At 45.9% G+C, this 19680-nt stretch overlaps 1 protein-coding gene across 2 annotated transcripts in view; it reads left to right on the top strand.

Annotated features, from left to right (window-relative positions):
- GALNT18 (polypeptide N-acetylgalactosaminyltransferase 18) overlaps positions 1 to 19680 on the top strand; it is a 2649737-nt gene that overhangs the window by 1741495 nt on the left and 888562 nt on the right. For both annotated transcript variants that reach the window (XM_069623645.1, XM_069623646.1), the window contains one exon: positions 6129 to 6326. In XM_069623645.1, coding sequence (XP_069479746.1) covers positions 6129 to 6326 — 198 coding nt within the window. The remainder of the gene's footprint in view (positions 1 to 6128; positions 6327 to 19680) is intronic.

A 19680-nucleotide genomic window follows, 5' to 3' on the forward strand; every position in this document is an offset into this window, starting at 1 on the left:
AGCTGTGAAGTTGTGATGGCGCGCGAAACAACAGGAAGCAGCAACACACGTCGGTCTCCACGAAAGGCACATACAGCGAATTGCTGGCCCCGCTCACCTTTAACCCGTGCTGAGGAAAACGCCTGCGCGCGTCACGTCACTTACGCGCATGGGCCCTTTCCTCGGATTACACGCGGACGTGCAGTTTTTCATGCGCGCTGAAACACCCATGCACGCCTGCACGCTTCACGTCACAGAGGCGCTTGCGCTTGAAGGGCCTTCTGGCCAATGAAATTGCGTATGCGTGCAGACGCGCTTACGCGCTAAGGGCCTTTCCTCGAATTACACGCTGATGTGCAGAATTTTCACATGCCAAATCACTCTGTATCAAGCTGGCCACGCGTAAGCACACGGAAGACCACGCTCCTGCCCAGAAGGCCGAATTACTGCCCCCCAGAGCCCCGAGCACGCTCCCACCTGCCATCTGCTGCTGCCTGACTGCCTGCTGCCCACGTGCCCTGCCATTTGCTGCCTGCACATCAGCCAGGGGTGCTGTTGCTGTGACCACCCCTGCTGGAACCGAAGACTCCTGACTGGGATTCCATCGCTCCACAGCCCAGCCCAAAGGACCCAGTTGCCCACCCACTCCTGCCTCTGGGGTTGTCATGTCAGGCACTGCAACATCTGGCACCACTGACAACCCCCGGCCAGAGAGGCAGAGGGGCACCAGCTTCAGTGCCAGGGAAGTTGGTGTCCTGGTGGAGCAAATCCTGGGGCAGTATGATGCCCTCTTTGGAAGTTCCCGCGCCGACAAGGAAGGACGGACTTGGATCTGGACGGACATCGTGACTGCCATCAACGCGGAGGGGGTGGCAGTCCGCGACTTCCAACATGTCAAGAAGCGCTGGGAGGACTTCAGGTCCAGGACCCTCAACAAGGCCCGGCGCCTCTTGAAGGCAGCGGATGCTAAGGGGCGCCGGGGCCACTTGTCGGAAGATCAGATGAGGGTCCGGGAACGCATATCCCCAGCGCTCCACGTCCAGGTCCTTGAGAGGCAGACCCGTCTGGAGTCGAGCGGTAAGTGTACATGCATCCTGATTGTAATCTGTGCGTGTGGTGATGTGCCAGTAGTGTGCAGGTTGCACATCTGTTTGTATGGGGCCGAGTATGGGTGGGGGTGTACAGGGCCGTGAGGCTAATACATGCGAGGGCTGTCATGTGTGAGACATGGATGGTGCATGTGTGTGTAGGCTTGCATGCCAAATGCAGTTGTGTGGGCACACATGTTTGGATGAATGTGTATGTAAGTAGGCATGTTCGTGATGTCACGCATGTATGTTGTTTTCAGCTGCATGTATCAGCACTGTGTACATGTGCATGTGTGTGTATTTGACAAGGATGCAACAGTGATGCATCATGGATGCATGTAACAGCGGGATGTGGAAGCCTGATTGGCAGATGTGACATGGATTCCCATCTGAACACTCCGACAGTTGGCAGAGGTGTACACATGCATGCAAGTGTGGTGGTGTGTGTACATGTGTAGTGCACTCCCTGTGTTGCATGTGATGTCTGTCTCACCTTTGCCTGCTCATGCTGTTGTATGTGTATGTATGGTGCTGGCAGTTGCGATATGGCTGTGGTATGGCTCATGTGTGCAAGTTGAAATGACATGTGTGTTGGGGATTGTGATGGCATGTCTGAGGTTTGCCAATGCCACTCATGTACAACTGTCATGTGTGTACGTGTCCATTGTACAGTGCCCTGATGCCTGTGTTTTATTTCTCCCTGTCTGTAGCAACAACTGATGAAGAGGGCGGAGAAGGTGCTGTGGAGCACAGCGGCGGGGATCGCACCGCCAGCTGGAGACGCAAGGCCCGGCTCCCCTCCCAGGTTGTGATCTCATCGGGGAGTGAGGAGTGTGGTGCCGCGTCCCAGGCCGCAGCTGCCGGGGGGAGGTCCATGAAGCGGAGGTTGGAGTTGGACTCCTCGGCAGCAGAAGGGACAGCATGGACCCCACAGGGCCCAACGGGGGAAGATGGCACAGAGTCATCCAGGTTGGTGGGGGGTTTGGTGGAGGAGGAGGCAGTGCAAGCAACAGAGACGGGGTCTGGAGGTGGGGATTCCACTGGTGCTAGTGGTGGAGTGCAGGACCAGGGACAGGAGGCAGCACAGGCCGCCGCGGAGGTACCTGTGTGCAATCCTGTCCCTGATCCTGTCACTGCATCATCTTGCACCAGCAGGGATGCCTACGTCCAGACCTGTTTTCAGGCAGGGGATGAGCTCACGACAACTGGCCTTCCTCTGCCTGCGGACGTGGCTATCCGGGTCCGGGTTGAGCCTGTCCTGACTGGTGGCGCGTTGTGTCAACGGGCCATGCAAGGTGACCTACAGTCTTTTCATGAGGAGACTGCACGTCATCTCGAATGGCTCGTTGACCGCGTCGGCCTACTGGGACAGGTCACCCAGGCCAGATTCCTCCGTTTGATGGGGCTTGCTACGATCCCCTCCTCAACTGAACCCCCTATGCGCCAGTCATCCTCCGTGCCATCTTCCCACCCACCAGTCACCTGGGTGCCCTGTGGAGCTGCCTCTGACGGTGCGGCCAGGCTGGTGGAGGAGGCATCCCTGCCACAGTCGGGAGTCGGATGTCCAGCAGGGGTGGCCACATCAACGACTGCACCCGAGCCAGCAGAGGATGTGCAGGCAGCAGGAGGCAGTGCACGGGCAGAGGCACAGCAGCAGCAGCAACGTGGTGGGAGCCATGATGGCTCGGAGCCTTCGACATCGAAGGGGCAGGCATCGGCCCGAGGGCAGGAGGACCCAGGACAGGAAGTGTCTTCCGTGTGGCAGTGGTTGGGCCACACCATAGCTGCGGAGCGGCAGCGGGCGGAAGAGGCACGGCTCACGATGGTCAGGGCGGAGAACTCCATGCGGAGGGCCCTGAGGCGGGGCGAGTGCCACGAGGCAATCCACAGGGGGTTGGAGGTGGACACGTCGACGGCCCTGCGGACCCTCGGGGCCATGGAGGAGGACCGCCTCTGGGACATTGACCAGGAGTTCGATGATGCCCTGGCCCGGGACATCCAAAAGTGAGCCGTCGGACTAGCCCGCTGCCCTTGTAAATAGTTCTGTAGTTAGTGTTAGGTTTCCTTTGGTTTTGCATTTTTTTTGGACAATGGACCACATTTTTGTATATCGTTTTTTTTTATTAGGTAGTGTTATTAGATAGGTTTGATTTCTTCTGTTGGGATCATGGACCCTGGATTGTTTATCTGTATATAGTTGACTGTTGGATTTTCATTTTTTTTTTATGATTTACCCATGGAGCAATGGTTTTCGATTTTAATTTTCCATTGGATTTACTTTTGTGGACTGTGACTTTGGACACCTTTCCTTTGGATTATGATTTGTGGTTTTGCATTATTTCACGGACATGCTGGTTTTTATTTTTTTTAATTCCCATTTTTGTTTGTTTATTTTTGATTCAATTTATGTTGCTTTTAATACATATTTTTTGTTCAAACTTCAATGTGTAGTATCATCTCATTGGTTTCATGCATATCATGATATGGGTTTTGAGATTCACTGACACCCATTGGGTGTATGTGAGGGACATGTGTTCATTTCCAAACTTGCAATTGGGGTTCTATCATGTTATTGCCATTTCTAAGTGGGTGGATGCAATACTCGGGTGGGTGTTTGGCATTTGGAGGCTGACCATAAGGGCCAGGGATCTAGATTGTGATGACATGTTGGCTGGGGGACATGTGTGGGGGCCTGGTGGAGGGTGCCCCACAGTGCTGGGGGGTGGGGGTGCAGGGGGACATGAGTTGGGGGCCTGGTGGAGGGTGCCATGCACTGCTGGGGGGTGGGAGTGCAGGGGGACATGTGTGGGGGCCTGGAGAAGGGTGCCCCACAGTGCTGGGGGGTGGGGGTGCAGGGGGACATGAGTTGGACATGAGTGGGGGCCTGCTGGCAGGTGTCCCACAGTGTTGGGGGGGTGGGGGTGCAGGGGGACATGAGTTGGGGCCTGGTGGAGGGTGCTCTGCACTGCTGGGGGTTGGGGGTGCAGGGGGACATGAGTTGGACATGAGTGGGGGCCTGCTGGCAGGTGCCCCACAGTGCTGGGGGGTGGGGGTGCAGGGGGACATGAGTTGGACATGAGTGGGGGCCTGCTGGCAGGTTCCCCACAGTGCTGGGGGGTGGGGGTGCAGGGGGACATGAGTTGGGGTCCTGGTGGAGGGTGCCCTGCACTGCTGGGGGGTGGGGTGCAGGGGGACATGAGTTGGACATGAGTGGGGGCCTGCTGGCAGGTGCCCCACAGTGCTGGGGTGTGGGGGTGCAGGGGGACATGAGTTGGGGGCCTGGTGGAGGGTGCCCCACAGTGCTGGGGGGTGGGGGTGCAGGGGGACATGAGTTGGACATGAGTGGGGGCCTGCTGGCAGGTGCCCCACAGTGCTGGGGGTGGGGGTGCAGGGGGACATGAGTTGGGGGCCTTGTGGAGGGTGCCCCACAGTGCTGGGGGTTGGGGGTGCTGGGGGACATGAGTGGGGGTGCAGGGTAGTCCCCCGTTGTGTGGGCTGCCTGCAGGGGCCGTGGAGGTTGTGGAACGAACACCTGGGAGGACCCACACGGCCAATTCACGTGTAGTACTCCACAGAACCCCTGAAATACACGTACCCTGCTGATATCGCGTGTGAAACTTCCCGCGCACCCCAAAATACACGTACCCAGGACATTTGCGTGTGGAACTTCCAGCGCACCCCTGGAATACACGTACCCAGCTGAAATCGCTTGTGAAACTTCCAACGCACCCCTGAAATACACGTACCCTGCTGAATTTGCGTGTGAAACTTCCTGCGCACCCCAGTAATACACGTACCACGCTCGCACAGGGCCAATCGCATGTGAAACTTCCCGCGCAACCCTGAAATACACGTACCCTGCTGAATTTGCATGTGAAACTTCCCGCGCACCCCAGTAATACACGTACCACGCTCGCACAGGGCCAATCGCGTGTGGAACTTCCCACGCACCCCAGTAATACACGTACCCTGCTGAATTCACGTGTGTAACTTTCCACACACCCCGAAATACACGTACCCAGGACATTCGCGTGTGGAACTTCCAGCGCACCCCTGATATACACTTACCCTGATGGAATCGCGTGTGGTACTTTCCGCGCACCCCTGAAATACACGTACCCTGCTGAATTCACGTGTGTAACTTCCCGTGCACCCCGAAATACACGTACCCAGGACATTCGCGTGTGGAACTTCCAGCGCACCCCTGGAATACACGTACCCAGCTGAAATCGCGTGTGAAACTTCCCGCGCACCCCTGATGTACACGCACCCTGATGGAATTGCATGTGGAACTTCCCGCGCACCCCTGAAATACACGTACCCAGCTGAAATAACTTGAGGAACTTCCCGCGCATCCCAGTGATACTGGCACTGCTGCAGGGTCGCTGCGCCACTGTGCGCCACGGCTGGTTTTGGTGGCTGGAATCCATGAATACGCTGTGCGCGGAAATGTATTTTGGCGCACGCGGCTGGCGCAGGGATTCGTCATGCGCACACTGTGCGCCAGTCGCGTGGGCCACTTGTGCGCTGAATTCTATGAATTACCCCCTAAGTGTCATTTTTAAATGTGCACATAGCAGGGTTGTTTTTAAGCTTTTAACTACTACGCTGCTGCTTGCCATGAATGGGGCAATCACTGGATTACCAGTCAATGGTGGGATATTAGGTGTGGGTTCCAAAATGGCTCCACTTTGTTTAACTAATTTCTGTAGCCAGGCAGTGTGCCCTTGCAAGATTTCTAGTAGAGCTGTGTCAGTTGGTTCTACACTTATTCAAATTTCTTGAGAAAGAAATGATAACGCGCATGAATTTCGCGAATACCTTTCCAACCCACGTATTCCCTTAGTTAGTCATCAATGATGGTCTTTGTTTAGGTGCAAAGTAAATGTGTAGGACTCCAAAGCATGAGACGTAGAAATGGTCCGAATTGAGCCCGAAATCAGCATGGAGATTCAAGTGCTCATGATCTTTCCAAATGTGCAACATACTTGAGTTTCTAGTCGATCAATGTCTGCTTCTTTTTGATCCCTTGTTGAATTTAGTGTAATATGTTTCTTTCAGGGCTGAACCAGTGCTCACCAGGATAAAGGAAAACAGAAAACGTATCATTTCACCATCATTTGATAATATCAAATATGATACTTTCGAAATTGAAGAATATCCATTGTCTGCTCAGGGGTTCGACTGGGAACTGTGGTGCAGATATCTCAATCCTCAAAAGTCATGGTGGAAGCAAGAGAATTCTACGGCACCTATAAGGTAAAAACAGGCTTTACCCAAATTATTATTTCCAGTGTTACACACCGAGTCAGTATTCTCACAGTATCATCGAATTATACAAGTGATTCATTTTGTAATTCAGAACCTCTGATATAAACATTGTCATGCCCTTCAACCTTTGTTTGTAGATGGAAATATATCATGCAGCTGTGTCAAATTCTGTCTAAAACCTCTTCTGGTAAAATGTATTCTGTTCTCACTGACAGCCATCTTGCTTCATTCATTGCTGACAGAAAATAGTACATGCATTTTTAGGCAACAAATGATTTTGATTTACACTAGGAATTTCATTATATTATACATCTGTGTGCAGATTGTAATAGCCACGCTTAACATCTTTTTAAACATCCACCAGTCTAACAAATACCATGGGCCTCATTCCGAGTATGGAGGTAATCATGACACTATTTGCGCCATGACTACCTCCCATACCGGTACCGAGTCCGACCTGGTTCAATGGGGACTTACCGGTCCATTCCGACCTTGGAGGGACTGGTAAGTCCCCATTGAAAAAAACATTCCCCATTCCCATTTCAGCCCCCATAGGGCTCAATGGGAATGGGGAAGTAGCTAATAATGGTACCACAATTTGCGGTACCGTTATTAGCTCCAAAGTCCCTTAACGGGTCCCATCCTTAACACCTGGTCAGACCAGGCGTTAAGGAAGGGACCCGCTAAGGGAACTCGGAATAGGGCGCAAAGGGATTACTGGCACCGGTGTCCTTACCAGTGCAGGTAATCTCTTTGCGCCCAACTTGTAATGCGGCCCCATATATGTGCTCTGAATTCCCTTTCCAAATACAAAAGGCCTGTCTCCCATACATCCATGTCACAGAAGGCAATCATATTTGAATTCTAATGCCCTTTACCTCAAACTGAGAAAAATATCTAGCTTCCCCAGTGTCTCACATTTAAAATACAGAATTAAAAAGTAAGGCCCTAATATTTCAACTTGTGTTATCCAACTGCCTGTTAACATAGGGGCACTGGATGCACTTTGCAGAGCAAAACTGCAAGCAAGAAAACGGCATGCAAGCAAAAACTGCACTGTCAAAAGGTGCTCTTGCTAAATTAGCATCCATGGCTCTGCTAGGTTTTTTGGGCATCTCCCGAGGCACACCCCTTATTCTGGAATGCACTGTCATTGCTTGCATTTGGTTTTGCTTGTGACAGGCTGTACTCCAGAAGTGTGACAAGTAGATTCTCTTTTGTAGACAGCTGCCTGCCCTGCGATGTCCAAATTGCAATGCATGTGATGGGCCTTATGCAAAATACAAAACCTCTGTTTATTTTATTGCTCATACTGTGAACATAGCTGAAGACCAGTGAAGTACTGTATGACAGGAATGTGCCAGAATTGTGCTTGGCATTTTATACAGTAACGCAGTACTGTTAGCAGAGAGAGACAGGGATTTGCATTCCTCCAGCAGGTATTGTTGAAAGTGAAAGAGCCACGTTTTTAGTGTTTTGTGGAACTGGAGCATGGTAGGGTAATTTGGAGCCGCTATCGGGATTGAGTTCCAGATGATTGTAGCTTGGCAGTAGAAGGACTTCTTGTGAGTCTTCTCTTTGCAGGCTAGCTTTGACGCTAACCTTTTGATTTTTTTGCAACATGAGGTGCGAGAGCCTCCAGAGGTGAGGAGTATAGCCGCCAAGTATGTCAGTGTTCCGTTTGAGACTGCTTTGTAGGTGATACATGCTGTTTTGAATATGATCCTGGCTGGGAGGCGAGCCAGTGAAGCATACACAGTTTTGGAGAAATATGGTTGACTCACCTTAGAAGAAGAATGTGGCAAGATACATATACCAATCTAAGTGGCAGTTATTTGCTCATCACTCAGCTATACAAGGGGACCGGGATGCATAGGCCAACCTTCCTACTGCATGCTAGTTCCCTTAGTGAAAAGGGGACCTGAGTACAGTTTATGCAGGTCACAGGATGCAATAAGCTATTTTGTCAAGTCATAGGGAAATCATTTAATCTATTCATCTAAGATGTTGCCAATAAACAAACACTCCTACCTCCACCTCCACCCCCATGGAATAGAGGACAAGAAGGAAAAATGACCTAATGCTAGAAACTGCAACCAATCTACACAAACATCATAGACAAGGAACAAGTTTACTCTGATAACAAATGCTAGTGTGACTAAGTGAATTCTTCCCCGCAGGATTACAAGAATAAGTTGTTGCGACACTGCTTACTCAGCCCTCAAACTTCTACAAAACAAGAGTGATCCCAAATCATAAATATGAAATAGGCACAGTTAAGAGATATACCCATTTGCCTTTTGTGGTGACTTTGGGCCGAGGAAACGCTATAATCTCAAAAGGGTGTGAATGTGAAACAGTAGCAACCCAAACAGAAAAATACAACAGCCCAAAATTAAGGAATGATATTCAATCAAGTTTCTCTAAATATATTTACTTTAGATAAACATTCTATATGCAAAACAACTAAATATAATACATTACAAAAATCCAACCCTGCGCAAAGTACACAGATGGAAAGTAAAACGAGAAATATGCAGAACTATGGGTAATGAAACAGGGTTAAACGCAATCCATAACCACAATGTTTTTAACAGGATATCTTCTTGTGTGAGAAAATGAGAATAAAGGTGACCTACCCAGTCTCTAAGTCCCAAATATAGACCAATGGGGCAGCTAGAAGTCAATAACCTTCTCTCTGTTCTTGGCGGTTTTGCAGCATCGAGCCAAGTTTCTTGTCGCTGTGCGAGCGGTTTGAACCAAGCTCAACTATGGCAGTATTGGTTTACAAATGGGGAGCAGTGTCGAGTATGGGTCGAGCTGAAGTTCACTGCGGTTCAAAGTGTGTCTCTGAAGAGTGGGAACTGTGAGGGCCATTGAGGTCAGATTGGGGTAGGCGAATTGTTCTGCATAGATGCTGATGACTGGTTATGTCGTTCGAGATGGTCCATTTAAATGCAGCATTTGAAGGTCGCAGGTTGATGAGGCCATCAGGATCTGTTGAACTGTCTATGTAGATCAGCAATGAAGAAGTGGGTGGTTCAAAAAGCGGTTTGAACATGGTGTTTGCAGCAATGAGCTTCTTCTTCTGGTAGAGTGCAGATGCAAACTGGTTCAAGAGTGCACCACAGCACCTCATAAATGGGGAAAGTGCCAACAGCAGCACCGGAGGGTCCTGGTGGTTTGAGTGTGTTGAAAGGTGCTCAAAACATGGCTTGAATAAGGTTGACAGTGAAAGCACAGGGATACTGGCTGTCCTGGTGCTCAGGGTGGTGAGAGTTGCAATCAAGGGCACAAGGGCAAGATAGATCCTTATTTTAATTCTCCCAAACATTCCGGAGTTGTGAAAACACCTGCAGGACTCCTTCACCTCCAGTGAATTCCGGGGATACTGTTGAAATTTGAAGAGAAGCCGGTCTTGCTCCATCAGCAGCTCAAGCCAAAATGTGCCCTGGGGAAGATTAGGGAGAAGAGCTTGCCTCAGATCACCTGTCTTCACCTCACAGGTGGTGGACTTCGGAAAAGACTGCTCTCCCAACAGGGTCCAAACAAATTCTTCTTGAAGTGTTGAAATCCAGAGATGAATCAAAGGAGGATTGCGAGTCCTCTTCTTGTGTAGGCAAAAGTCTACTGACAAAAACAAGCCAACTTTAAGGGGTCCAATCTCTGTTTTTGTGACAAATGGTCTTTGCTTTCTGACATCCGGCCAAAAGTGCTTTGTGTAAAAGGAATTGGAGGACACATGAAGGAAAGAGAGGCATGGAGAGAAACAAGGTGGTGGATCTCTTCTTCACTTGTGCTGAGCTCTTGCCATACTAATTCTTCCCCTTTCTCAGACCCATAGCATCAAATGCCTTTGCTTTGCTACACCCTGGTGTGAGGCTAATTATTTTTTGTGGCGTGTGCCCTTTGATTCTGGTTTCTGAGTACAAACCCTACTGACGAGCTATAAAATCAGAGAGAGCTGTTACCTGACCTCACAAACGAAAAAGGGATAGGCACATACATCTCTTTCCCTGCATGTGGCAGGATCAGGCTGTCTGGCCATAATACACAAGCTCTTACCACAACTGTCTGGGGTGCACAGCTTTGACACATTTATGAGAAAAATTAGATGTGGCTTCTTATAGTTAGGTGAATTACAATCCAAAATACCTTACATTTAGGTAGGGCTGTATGTTTAAAGAGTAAACTGCCACCAGAATAGTAATTGTGGTTTTGCAAACGATGTAAAAATGTTAAGTGCAGCCTCTGTGCTGGAGTGACTTGGCTGTCACATCAGCTATCAAACAGGGCACCTGTAACCTCTGAACCTGCCCATGCCACTGGAGAGCAGGAGCTGCAGATCAGGAAACGGATGCAGCATAGCAACATTTTATGAATACAAAACTCAAAAAATGCAGGGCTTCCACACCCTTGCCCGATGACAATTCTTCACAGCTATGTTAGCGAAAATAGGTTCACTGACAAAAAGTGCTAGTTAAGGAACAAGGTTGTACTGCAAGCACAGTGCTTGTTCAGGACTGAAGGTGGGTTACTGTGTAGTGTAAGCTCAATTATCAAATTTAACACTGAGTAGAAATCATGAATCATAGGTAACACAAAACTAGGAGCATGCAGTTTCGTCTAAATGGAACACTATATCAATGACCAGCCATCACTTGAAGCAAACTGAGGGTATACATGCTTGATCATTTTCTCATATCTCATGTGCCAACAATTAAGACTAGCACCTGCTAGTCACAGGTGTGCTGCCTCCGCCACCCGTCCTTGTCTTGCATGGCTAGAGATGAGGCTGTGTACAATGGGCTCTGGGGAAATGTATTCTTTAGAATGAAGAAATGTATTTAATTTAAAAAACACTACGTAAAATGAATAAGGTTGAATCATGTTACTATTCTACATCTCAATGGTAAGTATAGAAACTAAATTTACAAGAAAATGTGTGCATGTTTCGTGAAAAGCAGATTCATGTCTTTAGATATGGGATAAGTTTCTCGTCTCAAAATTGGTTGACTGGGGTGAATTACTGCCACCTGGATCATTGTTTATTTGCCTCCATATAGTTGTAAAAGTTCTTAATCCATCATTCCTTTCTTAATCAAGTTTAATCAAGATATGTTGTAAAATCAGAAGTTTCTTGGTTTACTAAGTTCATGTGAGAACTAATTATTCTTTAAGACCCAATGATAATGCAAAAATTATTTATTCAAAAACTAGAAAACAAAAATCTTTTGGATACATTCTCCAACCTTTCAAACATTCTTTTTAGCAATGGAGTTTGTTGTTTTTGGTGATTGATTTAGAGACAGAAGATTTCAAAAAAGGTTCATTGGCTTCCAAATCGCTTTGGTTAAATGTATTGGATATTGTTGTCTTGTAAATATAGCCAGGATGCTGTCAAAATATGTAAGTTACAGCTTTATATTTATACTTTCATATGCCAAGTGCATCATCAAATATCCAGTATTGTCACCCAATGTCAGTTCCGAGTCTCTCTTCTGTGGATCCTTCCCGCAGTTCATGCACTACTCTCCTTCCATTCCACTCTGCATTTGTCTGAAGGTTCTCCCTTGCACCCCTTCCACCTCTGCTTTCCAAGCTCCACTATGCCTTTATTTTCTAGTCCTCCACTCTGTCTAAGATTCTCTTCTCTACACAACTTTTTTCATCTGCTCTTTTCTTTATCTGAACTTGATCACTTCTCTGTAACGCTCTGTTCTGCACCCAATTCACTTTTTTCTTTGTAAGTTCTGCCTCGCACCATCTTGCCTGTGCTCTCCTATCCGTGCACCCCCTCAGGTTTCTGCACATTGTGTGATCACACACACACTCTCTACTAAACAGCACACACAACTCTACCGTCATATTTGTTTTGTCACTTATCACTTCTGCTCAGCTTGCTGCACCACTCTCCATCCTCCTCTGCATGTAACTCCCCCTTGATCACACCTACATCCTCTCATGTGCACTTTCAGTTTCTCTCTTCACCAGAGTTTAATCTGTCTGCACTGCAAAATGACACATGTCAACCACACCAGGATCTACATAACATTAGTGGAGAGTTCTGTTTCATCACATTTGTTTATGAAAGGAGTTTGATAATTAAACAGTTGGGTGAGAAAATAGTGCAAGCCTAGCTTCCCAGCAATGAAGCGTACTACAGTAAAAGGGGAGAATATAGAGACTGCCAGGGAGAGTAGGGGGGAAGGGATGCCAACTGAGATGGATTCATACCCCCGGGGACAGTTTCAAATATATGTTGCTAACCAGGGATTTTATGAAACCTGACTGCACATGTTTGCATTCTGTAACTTGCATCCTTACAAAGTTGATAAAATGTGAACCATTTATTTGGGCAAAATAGCATCTGTTACTTGAAATTCAACTATAATAATCTGAGGTAAGGCTTTTTTTGGGGGGGGCAATCAAATTTGAGAGGCAGTCTATGTACCTGTGGACTCCTAATTCATGATGAAATGGTGTGACTGCCGGTGTGACGATATTCCCTCAATAGAGAGAAGTCTGAATTAGAAAACATAGAAAAGTGAAGACTAAATTCAAGGTATCAATATATTTCTTTGAGATAGATGCACAATTTCCTTTTTAGTTCTAATTGTATATAAGGATTCAGTGAAAGCACCTAGTCCATTGCACGATCAAAAACACGTTTATTTTAGGCACATAAGAAATATATATATATATATATATATATATATATATATATATATATATATATATATATATATATATATATATATATATTTTAATATTGTGTTAAAAATCATGTCAAAATGCATGATAGATATACAATGACACACCTCGGATTCTTGACATGCTTGTACATTGTATATTTGATCTGAAGATCACCTCACTTTCCGTCGGTTGCTGAAAACCACTCTGTTTTAGGCCGTCTCTCTCTTATGGTGCTGTCGGTCGCTCAGGACTCCGATCCCTCTTTAGTAGCTAGCGCCAAGATGCCATTGGGTGTACGTGCGCTTTACCAAGTTTATATAACATAACATAACATAACATATATTTGATTACTGGCAGAGAGAACTGTTCCTTTGCTCCTTCCAGGGTCGATACATGCAGTACCTTTTCATTGGGCAATAAAAAAAAAGCTATTTCTGGCTGCATCACTTAGAAGTGGGAGGAATCTGAAAAAACACTATATACAAACCTGATCAAATTGTATGTGCATGAGCAATCGTTTGTTATTAGATGTGTAGGGAGTAGAGGCTCACAGGTAACGCTTGATGTCTGGGAGGGGATGTTTTAGCATTGCAGTACTGATACAACCAATATGCTATATGTCTCAATTGAAATGCATTGGGAATTATATTTTATTTCAGGGTTGGCTTAGTGGAGGGCTGTACTTAGCTTGTTGTGGTTAATATGTTTTAAAATATGTGTGGGTTTTCTGAAGCATTAGAAGAGGCAAAGGTGCTGCAGTCCAGAAATGTTTTCCTAATGCTGTATTCCTAATGCTGTAATAGCAACCCATGCAGAAAGCCAGGGTTTAGGTGCTGTCTTTCAGAAATGAGGCGTTGTGCCAGGGCAATTAGGGTGTCAGGTGCATGGGCCAGGCTGCGCTCCGATTACTGTAATAGAATGTTGCAGATCTGGATTGTGGTGTGTTAAGAATTTCAATCAGGCGATACACTCTGCTCTTGGCCTAGTGTACAGTGCAATGGAAAAACTTATTTGATACACGGATTCAATTATTTGAAAGATGTACCACTCGTATTACACCCCTTACTTTAAAAATACCCTGGGTCACGCTGCACCAGGAATCAGGTTGGTTTGTAAAATGTATTATTTATTTATTTAAGATCAAAATCACAATATATGTATATTAATAGGTAAATAGCAATCACCAATGGGGTGACAGAACATAGGATAATATCTTTAAAACATTAGAAATAAGTAATGAGCAAAACAAATGCAGCACAGAAAATAATACTTTTGTGTTGGTTCAGACCAGATAGCACTATGGTTAGAGGTTCCCCCTGCAACACCCCTTAACCCCCCCAATAGGCAATGCAAAGAGATGGAAGGAGAGGGCAGGTATTCAGGAATAGTACAGATCAAACTGTGCCTCACTTCCCCCTTACCCTTTTACACAGAAAGAGAAAAACGAAGTGGGCTTTTCAACTGTCACAATGACTTTTAAAGTGGCTGAGCAAGAACTCTAAATGTGTGGAAAATGCTTAAATTATTATACATTCCTACGGGAGCCGCTTTGAACAGTTGCACAAAATCACCAGCAATGATTTAGTCAAAAAAAAAACATTGGAAATCTTAAAGTCCAGGTCGGAAACAAATGGAAGCTATTTCACATGTGTAAACATTTCTCAAAATGGGAATTCGTGGCAAACCTTTCCTTGCGCAATTTTGGCTATAACGGGAGAATCTCACTATTTTGAAATGTAGTTTCTATCTTCCTGTTAATACTCACAGGACAAAATGGATTTAAGATTTTGTACCGTCAGGATGCTGGACCGTCATGATTCTGGACCATTGAATCAGATCTATCAGGGACAGACAGCTGGGCACATTGGACTGGACAAGGTCAGCAAGGCGCTCTGGTCACAGCACCACACATGATGGCACGGGATATGCCCTTCTTGGTTCTGAGGATATTTCAATTCAGCAGGCAAGCATTAACAGCACGCCCGGCTGTATTATGATGCTTCCCCTAGGCTTTTGGGGTTCTGTTCTAGAATTTGAGGCTTAGCTGAGAATGGTTCAGCTATGCAATAGGCCTTTGCTTTGCCAAGTTTCTGGAGTCTGAAACAAGGAAGATGTAGATTTCAGCAGCAGGGCGCTCTGCCAGCATCTGGAAAGTGAGTGGATCTGTCTGCCTTTATGTGCTGTCAGCTGTCTCTATTTATGCTCTAATAAAACATCATAAAGGGGGTGTGTGGGCCGGTTTAGCTAACCTTGCCCCTTTGAGCTGAGATAGGGTCAACACTTCATCTCCACCTTGCATTTGGGGTGATTGGCTCAAGGCCGGCTGATGTCACGTTTTACAGTCCTCAGAGACCCCCCTTTAGCCACTGGTCTCAAAATTGGATTTTACACTAAACACACATTTCTACATTAGTCACTTTTATATAAATCACACACAAAGATGCCATATTGTGTGTAGCATCTTTTCATCAAAATCTCGCAACTGTAGGATCTTTTTTAACTTTCTACAAAATTGTGTCCTTTTCACTATGCACACAGTTTCCAAATTGTATGCAACTTTCCACAAAAGTGCGTGTTTAACATAGGGATAGGCGTGTAAATTTTCTCAATTCTAACAGTAATAGATTTTGCATAAAATCACATATCTTTCCATTCCTGACCAGAACAGGTCACAAAGTTCTGCCGCCTCTTCACATGTGCAACCAGAAATTAAATTAACAACTCTGCCATTTTAACATTTATCACCATTTCGAATAGCAAGTTATAAGTCTTTTAAAATGTGTTCTTTGTTCATGTTTAGCAACAGTCACTTGGCTCTGCCTCTTTTTGTCTCCCTGCAGTTCAAGGCATCCCCCTCCTGGCTTGTTCCCAAAGAGGCCATTTACGACCCCTTTTCACACTTCCAATTTCCTGGGTTGCAACTTTGTCATTGTTCCTTTGCCTTCTGCAGACAAGATTCTGCTCTAACCTGTAATTAACACCTCCTTGTGAGTTTCTGCTGAGAGGAAGGCCTTCCTTCCAGGAAAAAACCTGCTTTTCCAGTTCTTGCAGCTCCAGTCAGGCTAATTAACATAATACATTATTTTCTTAGCCTTAAATCTGTGGGATCGAAAACACAACTAAGATCTGTATTCCTTTTTGGCAACAATCCTTTTTCTGTTTGCTAATCCAGCAGGCTTTTGAGTTTTAGCTCACTTTTCAAAGTTTCATCAGGAACTCCTCTGACAGCTGTCATTCAGGCGGCCCAGGGTAGTGCACCCAGATTTTAGCGTAGAGGCTGTCAGCTTACAGACTTTCCAGTTTTCTGATGAATGTTTTGCTCTTCATATTAGGACTTTTTATATTTACAATGCTTCATTAGATACATGAATATTAGCACCAGGCCAAATTTTGAATGTAAAAGTGTTGTGTTATAGGCATTTTGGAGTTTTTAGCAACAAAGCAAATGACATTTTTAGGCACATTTTGGAGTTTCTTTTGCAAAGTGCTGCTTCTCTGTCTGCACTCTTTTTGATGGTTATGGAACTCACTGGCACATTTCTGCAGGGTGTGCTCCATTCCACTGAACATGCACCATGGGTGGCCGGTTGTGCATCCCTCTTTTTGTGTGCTGAAGCACACGGTTTTGGTAGGTTTTTGTAGGTTTTTGCCGCCATTGTTGCTGTTTCTTTCCCCATAACTGGCAGGTGATGCCGCATAGCACAGCACAGTGAGTCAATTCATCCCACAGGTGTTTCCACTGTACATTGACATAATGATGTGGAGTTGGTATGCTGACATGTGGAAAAATACATTAAATGAACAACAGTTCTTTCTCTGATAAAATCTCACACAACTGTATTGCTGTGGTCCACACAGTATTCCAAATGACCTTGTTGTGTGTGTTATGTTGCAGGCACTGCCCTTAAGCTAGAAAATAGCTTGCAGTCAAAATAGAACACACACATACCAGCAGGTGTTGACCCTCCCCCTGAGCTTAGGCTGAGGATACAAAATAACACATGTCGAGCCTCCCCCTGCATGTCTTTTTATACTTCACTAAAATTGCTCATCAGAACTTTATGTTCACCATGTCAGTGAAGTAACCCTTCAAGAACCCTGTGTTATTTTCATGCTATGCTAGCGCAGCTGAAATAATAGTTTTTATGCATGGACCAGTGTAAGTAAAGCCAAAGACCGCTAGCGAAACAACTGTTGTCACCTTTCTCTGCTTGAGTGATTTTTTGATGCAAAGAGACGGGGTTCACAGCCTTGCTCCAATTTGCACATTTTGACAGATCACACCCTGCAGATGGAACCTTTTTGTTAGTAAATCCATTCGGACTGTGCACAATGGTTGAGATAAGGCAACAGATGAGGAATGACAATGGATGCGCACTGCATGTTCTGGACTGTGTTATCCTGCAACCATGGTTTGAATCAAACCTTCCCAGATTTCCTGACACATTGATTTACTCCGACCGAGGTCTTGGCCTGGAATGGCATTTTTCCTTAAAGGAGAGTTCCGGGACTTTTTTTTTATTGTCCCTACGGTTCGGCCATGTGTTTTTAAGCATAACTCGGTAGATCGTAGAAAACTTTCCTATGGACCTTACCCGACTTTTCGTCCATTAACGCACTCGAAATCAGCCGCCATTTTCTGATAATCCTATCACTTGCCGCATCGCCCTGGCTCACCTGCTTTTGCGGCACTAAATCAAATCCCCCGCCCCTGAAACAGACTTTATCAAAACATTCATATTCCCCGCCTCTATCCGTGACGTGACTGTGCTGCGTAGGCAAACGCGCCCAGGCGTCTTCTACGCGACTCCACACAGAACCCGGAAATCAACACAGATCAGCTCACACAACACAGCGCGCCACAATTCGCAATATGAAACTGTACTTTTAAATCAAACCGCAAGATTGTAAATTTGGTAAAGTACATTTATTTGACATCAAATGTTTAGAGAATATTCAGCGATTTTCTTTTTTATTTGCTCTCGATCCAAAATAGTTCGTTTTGAGGCACGCGATGTTCCTTTGCTGTACACAGGGTCTTAGATCATCTCACAATACAGCGCCACAATTCGGAATATGAAACTGTGGTTTAAAAGCAAACTGCAAGATTGTACATTTGGCAAAGTACATTTATTGGACATCAAATGTTTATAGAATATTCAGCGATTTTCATTGCAGTAAACAGGGTTTTGGTTTACGATAAAATAAGCTCTTCGGTCGCACTGATAATCGCATGGCTGTTCCAACAACGAGGCACTAGGCCACCACAACGGTCTGTATGTTGCATCTAGCCGTTAGTACCGCGTAAGGGCATACATGTACTTGGCGATCGTCCCATAAAATGGTCAGGGTGGTAACGTTGTTCACGCGGAGAAGCAACTGGCGGTTAAAAAAGCCGTCCGCCGGTGTCTGGTACTCGTGACACATGCAGTAATGCATGATGTACCTGTTTGAAAAACATAAACAATGAAATTAGTCTCACCATCAGATCTTTATTAAAATTATTCATTTTATATATTCGGTCGGGAAATTATTTCATAGCTAGGACAGTGCAACTGGGTTTTAAACGTCATGGGGGGGCTGTAGGATACTGAGACAGTCCCTCAGTGCAGGGGTTGACAGGGAGTGCAGGTGGAGAGTGGAAGGGCCCAGGACCGAGATCGCAGACAGTGGACCAGTTGTAGCAGGGGAGAGAGAAAGCAGAAGCAAAGGTTTTGAGGTGCTTCCGTAAAAGTAGACGGTTCTCCCCAAGATAGTGCGCGGTACAAAACAACATGCCACATAGAACGAACAAGTACAACTTAACCCGTCTTTAAAGCTACTGTATAGTAATTAAATTGCGGTATAAACTCATCTAAAGAGTTACTTACATTATATTTGCATTTTCCATTGTGTCTGTGCGTAGGGCAGCCCCGAAATACCACTCCTTCTATGCCGACGTTATTTCTTCTAATGAACGAACATGAAATGGCTTTCGTTTCTGAAATTATATTCATTATCGTTTCTTACGTGGTCCCGGCCTGTCAAGGTCAAAATACAATAGAACCTTATACTGAGTCGTGGGCCATTCTGGCACCCGAGAAAAAATCAAAGCAGCTGACCTTCACTTTGAACGAGCACACATTCCTAGTTAGCTACATTCAGTGTAAGGCATTCTCGCAGGACTTGAAATTTACACTCCATCTTTGCATTTTGTCTGCGTGCTTTGCAGCCCCACAGAACCATAAATACGGAGACATTCTATATTTTTTGAAAAATGATTTATATTACTTTTTGGTTTAATTTAATGCGCAAATGAACAAGGTTGGATAGATACACATATTCAATGGGCCTGCGACATGAGGAGACTTGAGAGAACAGACAATCAAATTACAATCATTTAAACCGTGATGTGTATTTCTCAATGAGTTCTTCTTTAGGTGGACATGGAACAGATGCAATGTTGGGTGGCAATGCAGTTGTCCCCTGCACAGGTTCGTTCACAACTCCATTTATGTGCCTATCTAGGACGTCAACAATAAGTTTCTCAATAAACTCATATTGCATATCCTCAAACACTGGTTTGATCACCCATTGTTTACTTCTTTTAGTGAAGGCCTTATTGTAGCGAAGCGTCCCTAAAGTTCCGGTCGTCCTACTTTGTTGA

This window comes from Ambystoma mexicanum, chromosome 11 (genome assembly GCF_040938575.1).
Source record: "Ambystoma mexicanum isolate Mex_15411 chromosome 11, UKY_AmexF1_1, whole genome shotgun sequence".
Taxonomy (NCBI): domain Eukaryota; kingdom Metazoa; phylum Chordata; class Amphibia; order Caudata; family Ambystomatidae; genus Ambystoma; species Ambystoma mexicanum.